Source organism: Calonectris borealis, chromosome 2 (assembly GCF_964195595.1).
Source record: "Calonectris borealis chromosome 2, bCalBor7.hap1.2, whole genome shotgun sequence".
Classification (NCBI taxonomy): domain Eukaryota; kingdom Metazoa; phylum Chordata; class Aves; order Procellariiformes; family Procellariidae; genus Calonectris; species Calonectris borealis.
In genome coordinates, this window is record NC_134313.1 from 77,689,017 (window position 1) to 77,707,927 (window position 18,911).

At 41.0% G+C, this 18,911-nt stretch overlaps 1 protein-coding gene across 1 annotated transcript in view; it reads left to right on the forward strand.

Annotated features, from left to right (window-relative positions):
• The window catches only part of COBL (cordon-bleu WH2 repeat protein), a 167,126-nt gene that overhangs the window by 43,603 nt on the left and 104,612 nt on the right, over positions 1–18,911 (forward strand). The window contains exons 3-7 of the mRNA XM_075142377.1: positions 106–312; positions 9,073–9,283; positions 10,029–10,257; positions 12,308–12,352; positions 17,485–17,579. Of these exons, the coding sequence (XP_074998478.1) occupies positions 106–312; positions 9,073–9,283; positions 10,029–10,257; positions 12,308–12,352; positions 17,485–17,579 (787 nt within the window). The remainder of the gene's footprint in view (positions 1–105; positions 313–9,072; positions 9,284–10,028; positions 10,258–12,307; positions 12,353–17,484; positions 17,580–18,911) is intronic.

Here is an 18,911-nt window from a genome sequence, read left to right on the forward strand (position 1 = left end):
TAAAACAATCTGAAATTATGGCTGAAAGAACATATTTTCTTATTAACGTGTTTATACTTTGCTTATGAGACATTATTAATTTTCTTCTTGCCTTTATTTCTCAAGGAGAAGAATGAAAGCTCGCGCTCCTCCTCCACCAAATCAAGCTTCTGCAACAAGTAGGATTCACAGTGAGCAAAAGTCACCTGCAGAGACAGCTGTAATTTCTGATCAGAACCTTGTCAGCATGAAGGAGAACATGATAAACAGATCGGTGGACTTCACAGTCGTTTTACCCAGTGGGGTGGAGCAGAAGAGCACAGTACAAGGAAGGTAAGGCTTTGATTAGCTCCCACTTTCCGGAGCCCTCCGTTCCCAGTGGGATACTTGCTGATACTAATGTCTCCCTTTCTGGGTTGATGGGGTTTCTCTGTCATGCTTCTCTCTGCATTTTAGGCAGCTGTTGTACCAGAGAGTCCTGAGAGCCATGTATAAAGGACCCTCTCTGCTGGGGCAGGAAGGATTTAGCAGCTATTGTGTCACTGTTTTCCCCATGGATCACCCTCAGCACGTGTATGGATCTCTCTCTTCCATGTAGTGCCACTGGCCTAGTCTTAGGCTGTATCGCATCTCATAGTACAGAGGGGTTTTGGTGCAGTGGAAGTAGGTGCTGCTGCAAACAGCAGTCCTGACAGTATGCCTGTCTGGGGTCATGCAGAGAAGCAATAGAAACCATAGAAAGTGATCATACCAGATTAGGAGGATATGTAGATGCCTGTTGATAAATCCAGGCCTGTGCTTATTTTACATTTGGGGTTTGCAGTAGTTTGCATTCCTGTAAAATTACTCTTCTTGGTCTGATATATTAGTCTATTTTGACTGTTCATCTATTAGTGTATTTTGATGGCTGAGGAGGATGTGTACAGCAGTGCAGAGTGTCTGGTACTTCATTCTCCCCCCTACTTTTCTTGTAGAAGTTAGTGTTCACTTAGCCACTCGTAGGAGACTAGTGCAACTCGTGTGGGTCAGCCCCAAAACCAGAGTGATGTTAAAGGTTTTAAAGGAAAGCAGTGCTTATCAGAGCTCTCAAATTATACATTTAGTGATCGAGTTTTTATGGGGAGATTTGGACTTAATGGGAGAAAGAACAGGCCTGGAAAGTAGAACAGGACATGAAACTCACTGGCCGTTAGATCCCAAAGAAAGCTGGTGTTTCATTGGCAAATCCAAGCCACCTGGGAGCTAACAAGAGGCTAATTTTCATGCAGCATTTTGTATAGAGAGATACATAATTGCCATATGGTTAGAAAAGATTTTCTTTTCCCTCAAAAAGAAAAAACTCTGGAACAAACACTCCAAGAGCACTACAAGAGTGGTGTTTTAATGTGACCTTTTGAAGTACCTAAAAGCTACAGGAGCAGAGGACAAATGGAAAATCCCTGTACAATAAATATTCTGTCTCTCACACAGGTGTTTATTATCACCATTGCTGTCACATACACTGAGACTGAGTATTTTGATTATTAGAGTCTTTAGTTTGTGGATTAAAACCTGAAAGAAATGTCAAAAATTAAACCTTAGATGTTTCTGTGGGGTTATTTATATTGTCTACATTAAGCACTCTAAGCAACCAAAATGTTCTCTTCATTGTTCTGTGAAGGTGCCCACTTCTCTCCGTTGTCTGCATGACAGGTCTAGGCCCCTGATTTAAGCAGCAATTAAATTCCTGCTTGTGCTAATCTGCTAATCTAAGTATCACCAGTGCCTAACTTAGGTAGTAAGTGCTCTCCCTCAGCACTGTCTTGAGCACTTGGAGTGGAGAGTTAGTGACAAATGTAAGGCACTGATAGCCTGCTGTGGGAAGTGGAAGATTATGGAAACTGAGAAAGGGAGTAAATCATCCTAACAAGTTATGAAATACGAAAAGGATACCCTATAATGAGCCCTGTAGTACAGTGGCATCAGTCTGTGAACAGACTTTGTGTGTGCTGCTGTTCTTTCTAACCACTGGAAGATGAAATTTTCTGTACACTAACACTGGTTACGTTTTTAGGGATGTGGAATACCAAAAAAAAAAGTCAAGAGCATCTGAAATTTTTAGGAGATGGACTGTCTTAAGTCTCCGGGTTTGGGTGAAAGCCCAGGCTTTTTCATCTTTTTGCATTGTTTTGACATTTCGAACTGGACAGCTACAAAGTACAATGATAGTCAGAGATAAACATTTAATGATGAAGATACTGGAATAAAAAAAAAATGTGTTTCGTTTAGTTTGAAGCAAGTATGGCAGCCAGTGCAGGTAATAAATTCTTTTCCCTGTTCACTCTTTTTATCTACGGTAATATCATGGAAGGACATTTCAGACAAATTCTGCTGTTGTTTATACTGCTATAAATCTTCAGTATTTTCGTTGCCATCATTAAAACTGCATTCTGCAAAATCTGTTTTTCGGTGCCCTGGGGAAATAGCTTTTCTGTTGCAGAAAAATCTGCAAAACCTTGCCCAGGGTATCATCATAATGAAAAATGATTCTGTAATTTCAGTTCACAGAGCGATGAAATACACTAGAGGATGTTTGAAAATATAACCACTGTAGTTAATTAGTATCACTTAAGGTTATTATAAATGAACCAAGTTAAAAGTCAAAATTATCTCTTTCAGTTTGTTCATTGTATGTAAGCAAAGCAGCATGTTAATTTTACTTTGTTCTCTATATAGAAAGTTCCTATATCACCAAGAGGGCAGAAAATTCTCATTAAATTTTCTTGAAAGATAGTTCAAGAAAAAAAAGAAAGTGTGTGCTATTTAAAGATATTTTATTGGAATCTGGAATTTCTAAGTAGGTTTATTTATAAAAGTTAACTCAAGCTGTTAGTCTCTCTCTAAGAGTTTATTGCCATCTTGTAACATACAATTTATTCCAGATTTTGGAAATACGTAGTGCAGATTTTAGGACAAAATTGAGTCCTTAAGGAGTGTGTGCAGCAATAGAATGGTATTAAAAACACTTTTCTGTTTTGAAATAATTGGTCTCTGTGAACTCTGCTGTAAAACATTTAAAAGTATTCATGAAAAAGTGTTAGCCTTCTCCCCCCTGAAAAGGATTATAAAATATCCCCACAACTGATCTGTATTTGTACCGTTGTATGAGAACTGTATGATGTTGTGAGAGGATAGAGCATTGGCCACTTACACAGTTTATGCATATGGATCTGTAGCACATCCACACAAACTGTTAGCAGGTCTGACAGAGGCAATGACTAGACATTTAGAAAGAAGGTAAGTGGAAAAGCTCACAAGAGTTACCAGAAACCTTTTTTGTTTGTAATTCTCACAGGTAATACTTTCAATGGGTTACCTATAAATAAAGGGATTATGCAAGTGCCTCCATTCACATTGAGTGACACTGAGGAGGACTTCCTGATTAACACAGATACAGACCTTTAGTCTCAGCAGCTTGAGAAGTCAGTAGTATTTGAAATATATTGCAGAAAAATTGGGATGTTTGAAGCTAAATGATGTTTGGTTTGGAGTTGTCACTACATGGATGACTGGTAGGCAGAAGAGCAGACTGGACAGTTGTTTCTCCTGCTGTTACCTTACATGTTACATGTACATGTGGTGCACAGAGAGCAGCGTACTAGAACAAATAGTAAACTAGCTGAAGCTGTAGTCTCATTCTGCGAATACTGGAGGACAGAGCTCAGTGCAGAGTATGCGTTACATGGAGCATAAAGCTAATGTCATCACAGAAAGAATATTTGCACATAATTCTCAGTGGAAGAGACTTAAGTGATATTAATTGTGGGCTTAGAGCTCAACATACAGAATGGTGTCTCAAGAAAGACTGAAGGTGTGAAATCAGCCCAGGTTGGTAAAACGTGAAAGAGGTGGTGTTAGAAACAGATGAACAGGGCATATACAGCAAAAAGGTTAAAAATGAGCTTATCTAGATGGGGGTCAAGTCAAAACTACAGTAGTTCAATGTAGGCTTTAAAAAAAAATATCTTACTAGAATAATTTACAGAATAATTTATGTTGGAAGGGGCCACTGGAACTCACCTGCTCTAACTCCCTGCTCAGTGCAGGTCTCACAAGAGCAGGTTGCTCAGGGCTGTCTCGAGGCAAGTTTGAATACCTCCAGGGAGGAGGATTCTGAACCTCTCTGTACCCCTCTTCCAGGGCTTGACCATCCTCGTAGTGAAAAAATGTTTCCTTGTACCTAAATGGAATTTCCTATGTTGGCACTTGTCTCTTGCCTGTTGTCCTCTTGCTGTTCACCACTGAGAAGAGTCCGGATCTGTAACCCCACCAGTTGGTACTTACAGGCAGCAACAAAATCTCCCTTCACCCTTCTCATCTTAAGGCTCAATGAACCCAGTCCTCTGCCTCTTCTCGTGTGTCGTATTTATATTCCTTCTGTGGACTTGCTCAATTACGGAAGATAAGAGCCAAATATACATGAGCAAAGTAAGAAAAGAAATAGAAAGCGTTTATGAATATCTGTTTATCGTGCTTCCTGTACTTCTTTTGATGCAGCTTGCTATTAGTGTTTACATTTCTGGTTGTGTAGGAAAACTTCTAATCTTTTCATGAAGTGCCTGCTGTGCTTTGGAGCGTAAGAAAATAATAATGTCTAACGCTATTTTCTGGTTTTAAATGCAGATAGTGAAACCGTTAGAGACTTCAGGTCAGCCTCTTTACACTAGTGTTTTTCTTTTCCAATCAATTGTCACTTTAGATTCCTAATGTACGTTTGGCATTGACCTAAATAAAGAAGATTCTTTCCTCCAGTTCGAGGGGGTTTTTTTGGGCATTTGTAGCATGAAAGTAGAAGGTAATAGGAAAGTCAATGTCATTTGATAGAGTACAACTTCATCCTACACATCTATCTCCTGGATGTACAAGGCTGTATTTTAAAATGGATTTCTCTGTGTGATCCAAGGAGATTAGGCCAAGCCACACCCAAAACAACTCAGTTGTTTTCTGCCTCTTAAACTATAGACGTCTTTGCTGCATTTTACTGGTGAACAACAGGACACAAGTGGTCTGACATGCTCAAACTTGATCAGGGGCTTCAATCTGATAAATATTGCTGACAAAGTAATTATTCTTTACTGTCCAGAATTGGTGTTAGATGTCAAACAGCTTAGTAACAGAATATCAAGACAGAGTCAAACTACTCTCCTTTGTTAAGAATAGTTGTCTGGACTATCTTGTCTGAATCTTAAATTGGGTTCATCCTCCAATTTCATTTCTGTGCTCTAGTATTTGCTTATCAGTCATTAATGTTTGGTGTCTCACACATAGCGTTTGGTCTCTCCACCTAAAACTTCAGTGACATCTGTCTTGGTTCTGGCTGGGACAGAGTTAACTTTCTTCTCAGTAGCTGGGGGGCGGGGGGTGGGGGGTGGTTTTGGGTTTGGTATGAGAGGAGCATTGATGGCCCATTGATGTTTTGGTTGTTGCTAAGTGGGGCTTGCACGGGGGACTTTTTGGCTTCCCATGCTCTGCCAGGTGCATGGGAAGCTAAGGGGGGGGGAGCATAGCTGGAGTGGCTGACCCAGCTGGCCAATGAGTATTCCATACCATGTGACGTCATGCTCAGTATATAATTAGGAGCCGTGGTCTGGGAAAAGGGAGGGCTCTTGCAGTTTGGGGTGTTGGTCAGTGGGTGGTGAGCAGTTGCATTGTGCATCGCCTGCTTTGTATGTTCTATTCTTGTTGTTATCATTGTTGTTTTTACTGTTCCACTTTGTTTTATTTCCATTATTAAACTGTTTTTACCTCAACCCGCGAGTTTTTCTACTTGTGCCCTCCCGATTCTCTCCCCCATCCTACTAGAGGTGGGGGGTGAGCGAGCGGCTGCATGGTGTTTAGTTGCTGGCTGGGGTTAAACCACAACAACGTCTTATTAAAATAAAAAAGTAATGTGTTTCTTTGCTGAGTAGTTGGAAAGGCAGGAGACATTTCCCATCTTCATTGCAGCTTTAGATTTAATCCTTTATGATTAGACCTGCCTGAATTTCAGAATAGAGTATGTTGTCTACCAGGTCTCAAAAGCAGGTTAAAATAAAGTGCAGATATGTCTGGAATGAGATGGAAGCGAAGGAAGGACTGACTCTTTGCCTCTTCAAAGAGCGATATTCAGCCCAAGGTTAGAAAGAAAAGTTGGTCTAGATTAGTAGATGGCTCAGTAGCATGCCCTTGCTGTATTTAGTGGCTCTCTTTTTGGCGTATACATGGAGTTACTTGGAATAAAACTCCCACTTAAAATCAGGCTGAACTGTATTACAGTTCAGAAGGAAAAATTTTCAAGTTGGTGAAATTGAAATCTGATATAAGAATAACTTCATTGCAAGGACTTCACAGCTCCCTTACTTCTCTGAAACACATGAATTTTGAATTTTGTTTGTAGAATTCCTCTCTTTTTCTTTTTTTTTTTAATCCTTTTGAAGTTTTGTGGAAATTATTTTCCAAAATTTACATTTTGGGAAGAGCATACTATTCACTTTGAAGTTGTTTCAAAAGCTTCAGAGATGTTGCTTCATTTGTACTCCTAAGTGGTACATATGAAGCCTGGGGATGCTTTTCATGGAATGGTTGTGTATTCTGAGCAGCATGGCTCAGGATAGGATGTTGCAGACCTCCTTAAGTGTTATATTTAACACACACCTGCTCTGTGATCAAGAATAAGATGAAACATGGCTGGATTTTTAAATTGTTCATTGTCCGGACAAATTTGTTCAATTTGCATGATTGTCTGCAACCTGTTTTCTGAGATGGCTGGTGTGGATTCTAATCTTGTGGTATTGTTGTGGTATTGTTGCTGCTGAACATATTTCATAATTTCAGTGGAGGGTGCATGGAATCACAAAGTGTTCTTTTGACAAACTATATTTTTTTCAAGTGCTGTTTTTTTTTTTAAAAAGTGTTTTTAATGAAATAGTTTATATGAGGTAAGATAGCCATCCAAATTTGAATGAATTATCACAATATTATGCACTACAGAAATATATTAGCATTCCATTTTAAATAGAACATAGAACACCATGTATTGCGGTTCTGCAAGGTTATTTGCTTTTCTCTGAAACAATAGTAATAAGACTGAGGGGAAGAAAACACATGCAAATTTCACTTTAAAAGAAATATGCCTGTAAACAGAAAAGCTGAGATCTGTATCAGGTGGACTGACACATTTTAAAATGCTCACTGCTGCACAGCATAATGAATATTCATGTAAAAATCAGTGTAGGTGGGGTTCTCCTACAGTTTGGACTTAGTAGGTGTAGACGTTTCTGTTGGTTTGTGGTGTGTTACATTAAACATGGTGAATTAAACACAGTTGTGAAATACAGACATTTGCAACTTGGGAACAGTGCTAGAATAAGTCAGCATGAAATGACCTGATACAGTTTCGATTTAGATACTACACGTTTCTATTTAGATGCTCTCTATGTTAGCAGTTACCACAGTGCTCTATTCTTCTGAAGCCTCCTATACATATTAATGACATCTGTTTTCCTTGTTTGATCTTCAGTCATGATCTTCTCACTGTTCCTCTCTTTTCGATGTGATCACCTATTTCAGATTTTCCACGTTGGCCACTTTTTCAGCTCACACTGCATAACTCGGTTACACTTGAAATAGGTTACTGTGAAGAAGGTCCTTTCTCATCTCTTGCATGGGGAGAGCTGTCACCTGCGTATGTTTTAGCCTTTCACCTGTTAATAAGGGATCGTTCTCGTTTTCCATTCTTCTTGTCTTTGCCATTAGCTCTCCAAGGTTCTTCACCAACTTCTTGAGCGGCTGTTGGCCAACAACATATACATAGAAGGAAAATGGGCAGCCCCCCCCGGGACTTGTTTCCCAGATGACAACAGCTTGCAATGGAAGGGCAGTTCTTGAGCTACAGATGTAATGGTGGTAGCTAATAACCTGTAAAGGATTTTATTTTCTTTGAATTTGCTTGCATTTTGAACCTGTATAGTTTTTCCAGTTTACACGTTAGAAGAGATGCCAGTTCCTTTGGCAAATACACTGTCTATGCACTTATTTTCACTTCTGCTAGAAGAAAAATATCCCCTGTATATGACAGGCTTCAGGTATGGCTGGTAATTTTTTTTAACTTGTGTTGTTCTGTTGGTGACAGAGCCTAGTTTATGAAACCAAAACTTTTCAGAAACATAACCAGTTTTAATAAACCTGTTTTCTCTGATCCTGGATGGAATTTTAGGGAGGACGGTTGTAAAAAAAAGAACCCTTCAGTACCTTGGTAGAAGAGAATTTCTGGGCTGTAGAGGAGCATAATTCATATTTGCTGTATCAGGCAGTATCAAGCTCCAGTGAATGTTGAGTTACTGACACAAAACAGAGTATCTCCATGCAGAGGCATGGAATAGGAGAGGGGCAGTGACTGACTCTCTTAACCTCGTCGTTTAAGAATCACATCTGCAGTAAGACTTCTCGATAATGCAAATACTTGAAACCAGATGTTTTTATACAGGGTTAATATCCTCACCAAAATAAATATGGAAGGGATCTCTTGTACTTGGAAATATTGCTGGTGTCAAATAGATTGGAGGGGGGACTTAAAGTTGTAAGCTGGGAAAAAAAATCCTGTCTATCTTTTGTTCCAGATTTAAACGTTCCGTTTTGAGTTGTGTTATGTGATGGTTCAAATCTAGGTAGAGTTTACTGTACCGTGAGTGCATCATTTATTTATATCTTGTCTTCCTGTTAAAGAACAGGGTTTGAATCAGAGAATTTAATGTATGGATTTAGCAGATAAGATGCACTTTGTCCTCTCTTGGCTCATGTTTGTTAGTGCTATTATTGGCACTGTTGTCTGCCTCATAGTGAATAGTTAATTGCCAGCTCATAAATACACACTGAAGTGCGAATATATTTAATTCTTAACATTTTATGTGGTCTGTTTAGCATTGTAAAGCATTAGCACTGTTCCCTCCCAAAGATGGTTAACTGGCGACACATCTACAGCTTGTATTGTCTTTTTTTCTCCCGTATTAAAACTGAGATAAATTTTTTAGCAACTGTTTTTTCTCATGCTAACAGTGAATGTCTTCTGCCCTGCAGTAAAGCTGTGATGGATCTATTGGTTGATTTATGCAGCCAGTATCGCCTGAATCCATCCCAACATAGTCTTGAACTGAAGTCTTCGGGAGCTCAACCACCTCTGAGTTACAAGCCAAACACTTTGGTAGGAGCACTGGACGTACAGACGGTACTTCTGAAAGAGAAGGTTCCAGAAGAGAAGACAAAGCGACCTCTGCCAAGGGTCCCTGAGGTCAGTACTCTGTGGGGCTAAAATGGTGCCATGAAGCATCATTTCATTCCTCTGATTTCGAGCAGTTCTTCCAATCTTTGCATCTTCAAACCAGATGGGAGAGGCTTGAGATTGACTATAACCTGCTTTACTAGCTTAACTGATTTGCATGCAGACTGGCAGGTGCCAGTCTGGACTCCAGCATTTAGACAAAATGTTATGTTGTATGTGGTTGGATAGATGGAAATCTGTTCTTAATAAAGACCCTTGATTGAAATTTGCAGTAGTGGCTGAAATGAGGGTTGTGGGATTGTGTGGGGGTAAGTAGGGTTTTGGTGGTATTTTGTTTGCCATCTTTATTGAAGATATGGGATAAGACTGATCGTTAATAAATGTATTTCACAGTATTGCGAAGATTCAGAAGTAGCCATTTTCCAAGTATGTTTGCTGAGTTTTTTATTATTCTGCATCAGTACAGCTAATTACACTGTCATGCCTTTCAGAGTGGTACTTGTAAACATTCACAAATGACGGCTGTCTTTGATTCCTTTTCCTTATTTGCCTGTTCTTGTCAATGTCTCCTTAGTGACAGGGGAGTTCTGAGATTTTTTTTTTTTTTAAATAATTTTTTTTGCAATAGTATGCATGTGGGTTAAGTTTGCCTAGGAGGAGTCAAGACAGTGTGGAAATCCCCAGTGCCTTTCTCATTGTGAGAGAGCCTAGCCATCATGGAGAGAGAGCTGAGAGTTTTTGTTTGTTTCTGCAGAAATCTGTGAGGCTGGTAGTGAACTACCTGAAGACACAGAAGACTGTGGTTCGAGTTAGCCCAGAGGTGCCTCTCCACAACATCATCCCAGCTATTTGTGAAAAGTGTGAAGTCAGTCAAGAGCACGTTGTTCTTCTGCGAGATGGCATTACTGGGGAGGAGCTGGAGCTTACCAAGTCCTTGGAGGAGCTGGGGATAAAGGAGGTGTATGCCTGGGACAGAAAAAGAGGTGAGCTGAGGCTGAAAGCAGTCGCTGCAGAGTTAGATGATGTGCCAACAATATTATGGGCAACTTAAAAGCATTTGTGCTCTCATTCCTTTGCGGCCCGGCTGAAACAGCAGAGTGACATCTTGGTCTGGAGAGCAGCGTGGGTTTGTTCAGTGAGCCGTGCCCAGAGCGGCAGCCAGGACGGCAGCGTGCCCAGCCGTCCCTGGCTCCTCTCGGGCCCTGCGCCAGGCTGGGTTGGCCCCTGGCAGGGTGCAGGTTGGCCTGGGGCAGGGCAAAAGGAGGAGCTTTGCTACCTGCTGGAACTGCTGTCGGTACAGGTGTGCGTAACACGGGGGCCTCGTCCAGGCAGAGCCTGTCACCTACCTGTGCTGTGGGTTGGAGAGAAAGAAAGAAGCGACATGCCATAGTCATGGCAGCTGCGAAAGCCGAGAGGCAGAGGCGACAGACCAGGGCTTACGAGAAACAGATTGTGGATAGGTTCAGAGGTGGCTCCTCCAAAGAGCGAAGATATTGATGGTTTGGTGAAGAGGAGCTAGAAGGTATTTGTATTTAAAATTTTGTTTTCTTGTTTATTCACCCTCACTTTCTGCTCTCATAGATGATATTGTAGCGGTAGCTTCTTGGGCTTGAATTTTATCAGCCTGATTGTGTATTCAAATAGCATAATTATGCGATGTGCTTTAAAATATACCTGCTTTAAAAATACACATTGACAAGCGCTACTTCCTTTGAGGTCAGAAAGTGATATTCATTAAAATTGTCGCCTGCAGTTTGTCTCAATCGGTATCACATCCAGCATGGTAAATGACCTTATTTATTGTTTAGGTAACACCAGTCTTGTAGGTGCTGAGCAGCAGGCTTATTTTTTATTTATACACTTATTTATTTATAAACTGTCTCTTCTTTCAAACTCCTTTGGTTAAGTGACAGTTCTACCTCTGCGTGAGTCAAATTTCAGTGAGTTTAGACTTTTAAGTCAACTAAATGTCTCCTTTTCCTTTGAATTGTTAGGATGCTCAAAAAAGTAGCTGACAACGTGTCATAACTCAATTGCATACTTGTTTGGTTTTTTAAGATATGTTTACTGTAATTAGGCTAACCATTTTGGAGCAACAGGTATTCAACAGGATTCATTCAGCATACTTCAGGGATAACTTACAGAGTAATTAGCCTAAACCTTCCTTAAACTCTTTTCTTATAAAATGAAACTGATGGTGTATATACTGGTGCAGAATTGGTCATCAAATCCGGTTGTAGCCTGTACGGTCAAAACCAAGACTTTATTTCAGGGCTGGAATTATAGCAGCAAATGATATAACACTTCATAGTGTGCTGCTCTCTGCATCAGAATTTTTTTTATATTTTATTCTTTTTTTAACGTTTCGGTATACCTTTCATTATGATAAAATCCCTCTGATCCTGAATGTATTTTAGCCTTTTCTGCCTTCCTCTTACTCTGCACCATGGTGTCTGATGAGAAAACTGGTAAACACACATAAAATTTACAAAAGGTTTCCTTTGTTCCAGCAAATTCCTTCCCCGTCTGTAATCTCCAAGAGGAATAATCCCATTGGTTTCAGTAGGAGTTGGTCTGTGAATTGTGCACTGAGTAGATGTCCAGTCTGTTTAGTTATCAGAACAGACAGATTTTTAAAACACATTCCCACTAACGAGTAAGGCATCAGAGGTGCTGAAGGCATAGGCTGTGTTTGTAAGAGCAGGTTCTAGAAAAACTTTGTGCTTGTCGTTCTCTCCTTCCCTGAAACAGCAATACCAAGTGCTGAAGGATTATTAAAAGACAAGCTCTGCTGCCACCTGCTTTCATAATTCAATTTAGCAATTGAAGCAGCTTCAAGAGTGAATCGGCAATGAATACAACCCCAGCTAAACTGCTTCTAGTAGCAGCTCTGCATGTCTGTTGGTCAACATTTTTTTCTGTAATGCTTAGGAAAACAAATACTAGGAGTAATTAATTAATATTGTGGCTTACGAGGCAATATTAGAACTTTAATATGTCTTCTCTTGTCCTTTCATTGCCTGCCTTTTCCAGTTCCTCCATCAAAAACTCAGTCTGAACCTTCTCTGAACTATAGAGGTACTGTACAATGCTGCTGAGGGAAACCCATCTTTCCCTTCACACTATGTTTAATATGGGTTTGGTAGATGGATCTTTAAGAATGTCATGTAAAATTCTGTCAAGAAACTAGCTGTTTTCGATCTGTGTTGTCTTTTGCAAAGTGTTGTTTACTTGCCTGTGCTTTTGGTCAGAACAAACACACTTCTGTGCATACTGCTTCTTCAGTAATTGCCATTAAAATGCCAGCAATTAACAAATCCTGTCATTTAACTGTTGTGTGATATGGTATGTTTCTATACAGATTCCAAGCCTTTTCAGGTTACCTAAAGCATGATTAGTTGAATTTCAGAAATACTAACATTTCAGAGGTCTCTTGGGTTCAAAATTTATTTAGTAACAAAGAATATTTTGAGATCTATGAGATCTTCCACTAATTTCAGTTTACATGCAACAAAGCATTTTAATATCAAACCTATATATACACGTTGGATAACCGAATAGTTGCTGAATTCTAATTGCTACGGTAGGTGGGGTTTGATTAGATTACATTGGTGCTTCTGCTTCTAGTTAGGCAGAAAATGTGTATATTTAGTATATCCTTTTCCCCCACTGAGTCTGTTGTAATACATTGCTTAAATTAATTATCCTCAAGAAAGGTATGGTTGATTTGTAACTGGCTTTACTTCTTTGCATTACTAGTAAACACAACATAACCAAAATAAAACTCTGGCTAACTTCTTCAAATTTTCAGGAAGGAAGGAAGTCCACCTCCAATAGTTGATGGCCATTGAGCGAGTCTTAGCTCGTGGCCTGTTGCCTCTTGGCTTCACTAATGCCAGTACTGTTCCCCCTAATCCTCTGTCATTACTTATAGAATCATTGAATTGTTTGGTTTGGAAGGGACCTTTAAAGGTCATCTAGTCCAACTCCCCTGCAGTGAGCAGAGACATCTCCAACTTCATCAGGTTGCTCAGAGCCCTGTCCAACCTGACCTTGAATGCTTCCAGGAATGGGGCATCTACCACCTCTCTGGGCAACCTGTGCCAGTGTTTCACCACCCTCATTGTAAAAAAGTTCTTCCTTATATCTAGTCTAAATCTACCCTCTTTTAGCTTAAAACCATTCCCCCTTGTCCTGTCACAACAGACCCTGCCAAGAAGTCTGTCCCCTTTTTTCTTATAAGCCCCCTTTAAGTACTGGAAGGCTGCAATAAGGTCTCCCTGGAGCCTTCTCTTCTCCAGGCTGAAGAACCCCAATTCTCTCAGCATTTCCTCAGAGGAGAGGCGTTTCACCCCCCTGATCATCCCCCAGCCCTCCTCTGGACCCGCTCCAATAGGTCTATGCCTTTCTTGTGCTGAGGGCGCCAGAGCTGGACGCAGCACTCCAGGTGGGGTCTCACCAGAGCAGAGTAGAGGGGCAGAATCCCCTCCCTCGACCTGCTGGCCACGCTGCTTTTGATGCAGCCCAGGATACAGTTGGCCTTCTGGGCTGGGAGCGCACATTGCTGGCTCATGTCCAGCTTTTCATCCACCAGTACCCGCAAGTCCTTCTCGGCAGGGCTGCTCTCAATCCCTTCCTCCCCCAGCCTGTACTGATACTGGGGGTTGCCCCAACCCAGGTGCAGGACCTTGCACTTGGCCTTGTTGAACCTCATGAGGTTCACACGGGCCCACTTCTCAAGCTTGTCCAGGTCCCTCTGAATGGCATCCCGTCCCTCAGGCGTGTCAACCGTACCACTCAGCTTGGTGTCATCTGCAAACTTGCTGAGGGTGCACTCGATCCCACTGTCTATGTCATTGATGAAGATGTTAAACAGTACTGGTCCCAATACGGACCCCTGTGGGACACTACTCGTCAACGACCTCCATCTGGACATTGAACCGTTGACCACTACCCTCTGGATGCGACCATCCAACCAATTCCTCACCCACCGGACATTCCACCCATCAAATCCATACCTTTCCAGTTTAGAGAGAAGGATGTTGTGGGGGACTGTGTCAAAGGCCTTACAGAGGTCCAGATAGACGACATCGGTAGCCCTTCTCATGTCCACTGATGTAGTCACTCCATCATAGAAGGCCACTAGTTAGTCAGGCAGGACTCGCCCTTGATGAAGCCATGCTGGCTGCTCGAATCACCTCCTTGTCCTCCATGTGCCTTAGCATACCTTCCAGGAGGATCTGTTCCATGATCTTCCCAGGCACAGAGGTGAGACTGACTGGCCTGTAGTGCCCTGGGTCTTCCTTTTTTCCCTTTTTAAAAATGGGGGTTATGTTTCCCCTTTTCCAGTCAGGAGGAACTTCACCAGACTGCCACGACTGCTCAAATATGATGGATAGTGGCTTAGCAACTTCATCCACCAGTTCCTTCAGGACCTGTGGATAGATCTCATTGGGTCCCACGGACTTGTGCACCTTCAGGTTCCTTAGATGGTCTTGAACCTGATCTTCTACAGTGGGCCGCTCTTCATTCTCCCAGTCCCTGCCTTTGCCTTCCACAGCTCGGGCAGTGAGGCTTGAGCACTTGCCGGTGAAGACCGAGGCAAAAAAGTCATTGAGTACTTCCACCTTCTCCATATCCTGGGTAACCAGGTCTCCTGTTTCATTCCGGAGAGGGCCCACGTTTTCCCTAGTCTTCCTTTTATCCCCGACGTACCTATAGAAGCTTTTCTTGTTGCCCTTGACGTCCCTGGCCAGATTTAATTCTGTCAGGGCTTTAGCTTTCCTAACCTGATCCCTGGCCGCTCGGGCAATTTCTCTGTATTCCTCCCAGGCTACCTGTCCTTGCTTCCCGCCTCTGTGCCACAAAAGGCTTCCTTTTTGTGTTTGAGTGTGTCCAGGAGCTCCTTGTTCATCCATGCAGGCCTCCTGGCGCTTTTGCCCGACTTCCTCTTTGTTGGGATGCATCGCTCCTGAGCTTGGAGGAGGTGATCCTTGAATATCAACCAGCTTTCTTGGGCCCCTCTTCCCTCCAGGGCTTTGTCCCATGGCACTCTACCAAGCAGATCCCTGAAGAGGCCAAAGTCTGCTCTCCTGATGTCCAGGGTAGTGAGCTTGCTGTGCGCCCTCCTTGGTGCCCTAAGGATCTTGAACTCACTTCATGGTCACTGCAGCCAAGGCTGTCCTTTGAGCTTCACATTCCCCACCAGCTCCTCCTTGTTGGTGAGAGCAAGGTCCAGCATAGCACCTCTCCTCATTGGTTCCTCTACCACTTGGAGAAGGAAGTTATCATTGACATATTCCAGGAACCTCTTGGATTGCTTATGCCCTGCTGTGTTGTCCCTCCAACAGATATCGGGGTCGTTGAAGTCCCCCATGAAGACCAGGGCTTGTGAACGTGAGGCTGCTCCTATCTGTCTATAGAGGGCCTCATCCACTCGGTCTTCCTGGTCAGGTGGCCTGTGGTAGACCCCCACCAGAATGTCACCTATCTGTCCCTACCTCCCTTTAATCCTGACCCATAAGCTCTCGGTTGGCTGCTCATCCACCCCCAGGCAGAGCTCCATGCACTCCAGCTGGTCACTGACATAGAGGGTAACACCCCCTCCTTGTCTCCCCTGCCTGTCCTTCCTGAAGAGTCTGTATCCTTCCGTCCCAACACTCCAGTCATCGCAGCCATCCATGTCTCTGTGATGCCAATAAGGACAATACTTGCTGTGGCTTCCTCTTATACAGAGCATAATACTAGAGAGAATATCTACTGTATTTATTTAAGAAAAATTGGTACAGATTTATAAAGATTCCTTGTTCTTTCAAGATGATTTGCTGTGTTTAAAATCCAATTTATTGGGATTATACAATGTTTAATGGTAATGTTGATGATAGCAGTTACTGACATAGCTCATATTTGAAGACTATGTGAGTAAGGGATTCATAATCCACACCTAATTGCAGCCTAGCCCCGAGCAGAAAAACAGCAGTTTCTGGTGAATGAGCATAGGCAGCGCTTTGTATTTGAGAAGGGTATTAATGTATTACTGTATTTTTTTGCAGTGGAGTTGCAGTCTTTCTTAAGGATAGTTTCTCCCTGTTTCCTCTGGGTTCATCATCTTTACTCTTCTACAGTGCTTTGAACTGCTGTATGTGTTTAACACTTTCTAACACATGACATTGTTGATATGCAAAGTGATCTGTGTGAAAATCATGTACTTTGTGTGAAATGCAAATCAGTTTACAAGAGTTCTGGGATGAGGTTTTTTTTGTGAAGTTAACCTTTATTTTGTGTCAACAAACAAGTCATTTTGCATTTGCTTCTTAATTGTTAATAAACAAATAAAGCAAATATTTACAAGAGAAAGCAGTTTTTCTCTGTACATTAAACTTTCTGTGTGCTAGGGGGATACTCCGATGGAACCAGGAGAAATCTTTATAGCATTATGCAGTGTCGATTAAAAAAGCGAGAGAGCTTTACAGTCTGTATATTGAATGTCAAACCAGTGGTTGTTCCTTGTAATGCATGACCTTATCATGTTGCTCATCCAGCTTGGCTGGTGTGGGAGAAATTGTAGGGAGACTAAACGGTCTGAGAATTCATGCAGTTCCTTAGCTGGTTCAAGGAGGACATGCATGTTTGAGCTTTTACAGCCTGAAATGCATATAAACTTGCCTCTTTTTCCACCTGAAGTAAAAGCACCAGGAAGAGAAAAGATGACCATGATCAGCTGGTTTAAGTTCTAAGGAGAGCCTTTTTTCCAGGGAAAAGGTCTCTTTCCTCTTCATGGACCTTTATCCAAATCCACAAGGCCAACAAGTGGATTGTTAAAGATATGCACCATTATCTTTTTGAAAAGTCTTTTTTTTTTTTAGGTGTTAGAGCGCTCCACAAGTTTTAAGTGAGACCTCTAACAAGCATTGCTAAAGACTAAGCAACTTGCTAATATTTTGCCTTTTAATAAGGATTACTAAATTGTGATTGAAAACTTACTGAAGTTTATTAAATTATTCCATTTGCCTCCATTAGATTTTGGAACAAACTCAGAACAAGAAAAAGTTTGATGAAAAAGGAAGTGTGGGATCTGGCAGTTACTTAGATAATTCAGTTCATAACATCTCCAGCTCAGAAAAATACAGCATTAATCCAGGATGTTTTAAAATACTGATCTGAATCTTTATTTCAGAAGTGTAAAAAATATTCCATTATAATTGTTTCAGAACCAAGTCGAAAGGCTTCAGTAAGCAATGATGCAATAGAAAAAGAAAAGACGAGACTCCTGGGATTGTTTAAAGCTGATAGAAGAAGCAGCAAGGTAAGTGTTCAGCAGTGTAATATCTCACTGAAGAGAATTGTTTTCTTTCCAGATGTATTTTGTCTGTGGGTGGTGGTGTGTGTTTGGGGTTTTTTGTTCATTCATTCTTTCTTTCTTTCTTTTTTTTTTCCTACCAAGGAATAATCTGTTAGCAGATGCATAAACTGTGTTTAATCAGTGCAGCCTGATGGAGATACCAGCTGCTTATTGAAAGAGTCAGGCATGTTGACCATTGAAATTTTTTTTTTTTTTTATTAAAGCTATGGGTTCAGTCGGTGTTAGCAAAGGGCAGTAGCTTCAAGCAACTTATGTCCACTTATTAGTAATGCTCAGATTACAAAATGCATTTATGAAAGAACTGATGTAATATAGAATACATTAAGATATCAAGTAGAAGTGTCTTATTAATTCTTCTGTGCGTGGGTGATAATGTGTTTTAAAGCATTTGTATCTTGAGGAAGCTCTCTGCAATCATGCTGTTGCCATCTCCAAGTCTGTAAAAGCAATTAATCAGGTGTAGAAGAAATAACTTGCAGTACTAAAAGGAATAATAAACTGAAGGATCAGTATCTGCTGGGGTGCATGTTAGGCATTTTTAACTTTGTTTTTAATCTTGAGATGGAAAAATTAAAAAAGAAATTTCGTGTAAAATTATTTTCTTCTGTTGGGACGCCTTTGTGAAAAATTTGTCATTCAACACAGAAATTAGATACAGAAAAACTTTCTAACTCAAGAACATACTAAAAATACTGGGCTTTTAATTTCATACTTTTTGCATCTTTTGCTACAAATACCAACTGATTTTGATTATAAAGTATTTAATACTCTGAGGTATCAGAGTTAAAAGAGAACTTTCTTTTGTCTGGTTTAAAAAGCTCTCCAGGGCTTCTGCAGTGAAATCATAAAATGTGGGTCTGATTAACTGCTACTAAGAAATATATGCTTGTTAATGGACTGGTGTTTCACTTACCCTTCCAGAATTTTCAGTCATGTTTTTAAAACTGTGAAAGTTTTCCAAAATCTTTATTAGTTCTCTGCCCTTTTGATTATGATCAAATTTGGAGTGCTTTTGCTGGGCAATAGCTTCCTTCATGGACGCTGGGAATTACTGTGCTGAAAAGTGTCATCTGTCATGGATGCTGAGCTATTCTTATCATCTTACAAAGGACACATGGAAACTGTATTTTATGAGATAGGAAGCCAGTCACTTTCAGAGTGTTTATCCTCTGTAAGAAAATATTTCCCATTTAGAAGGATACAAAAGCATAACTGGAGCAGTAATGCTGTATCTGCCTGGAAGAATCGAGTAAACAAGGGAGCTCAGCTTGAGCC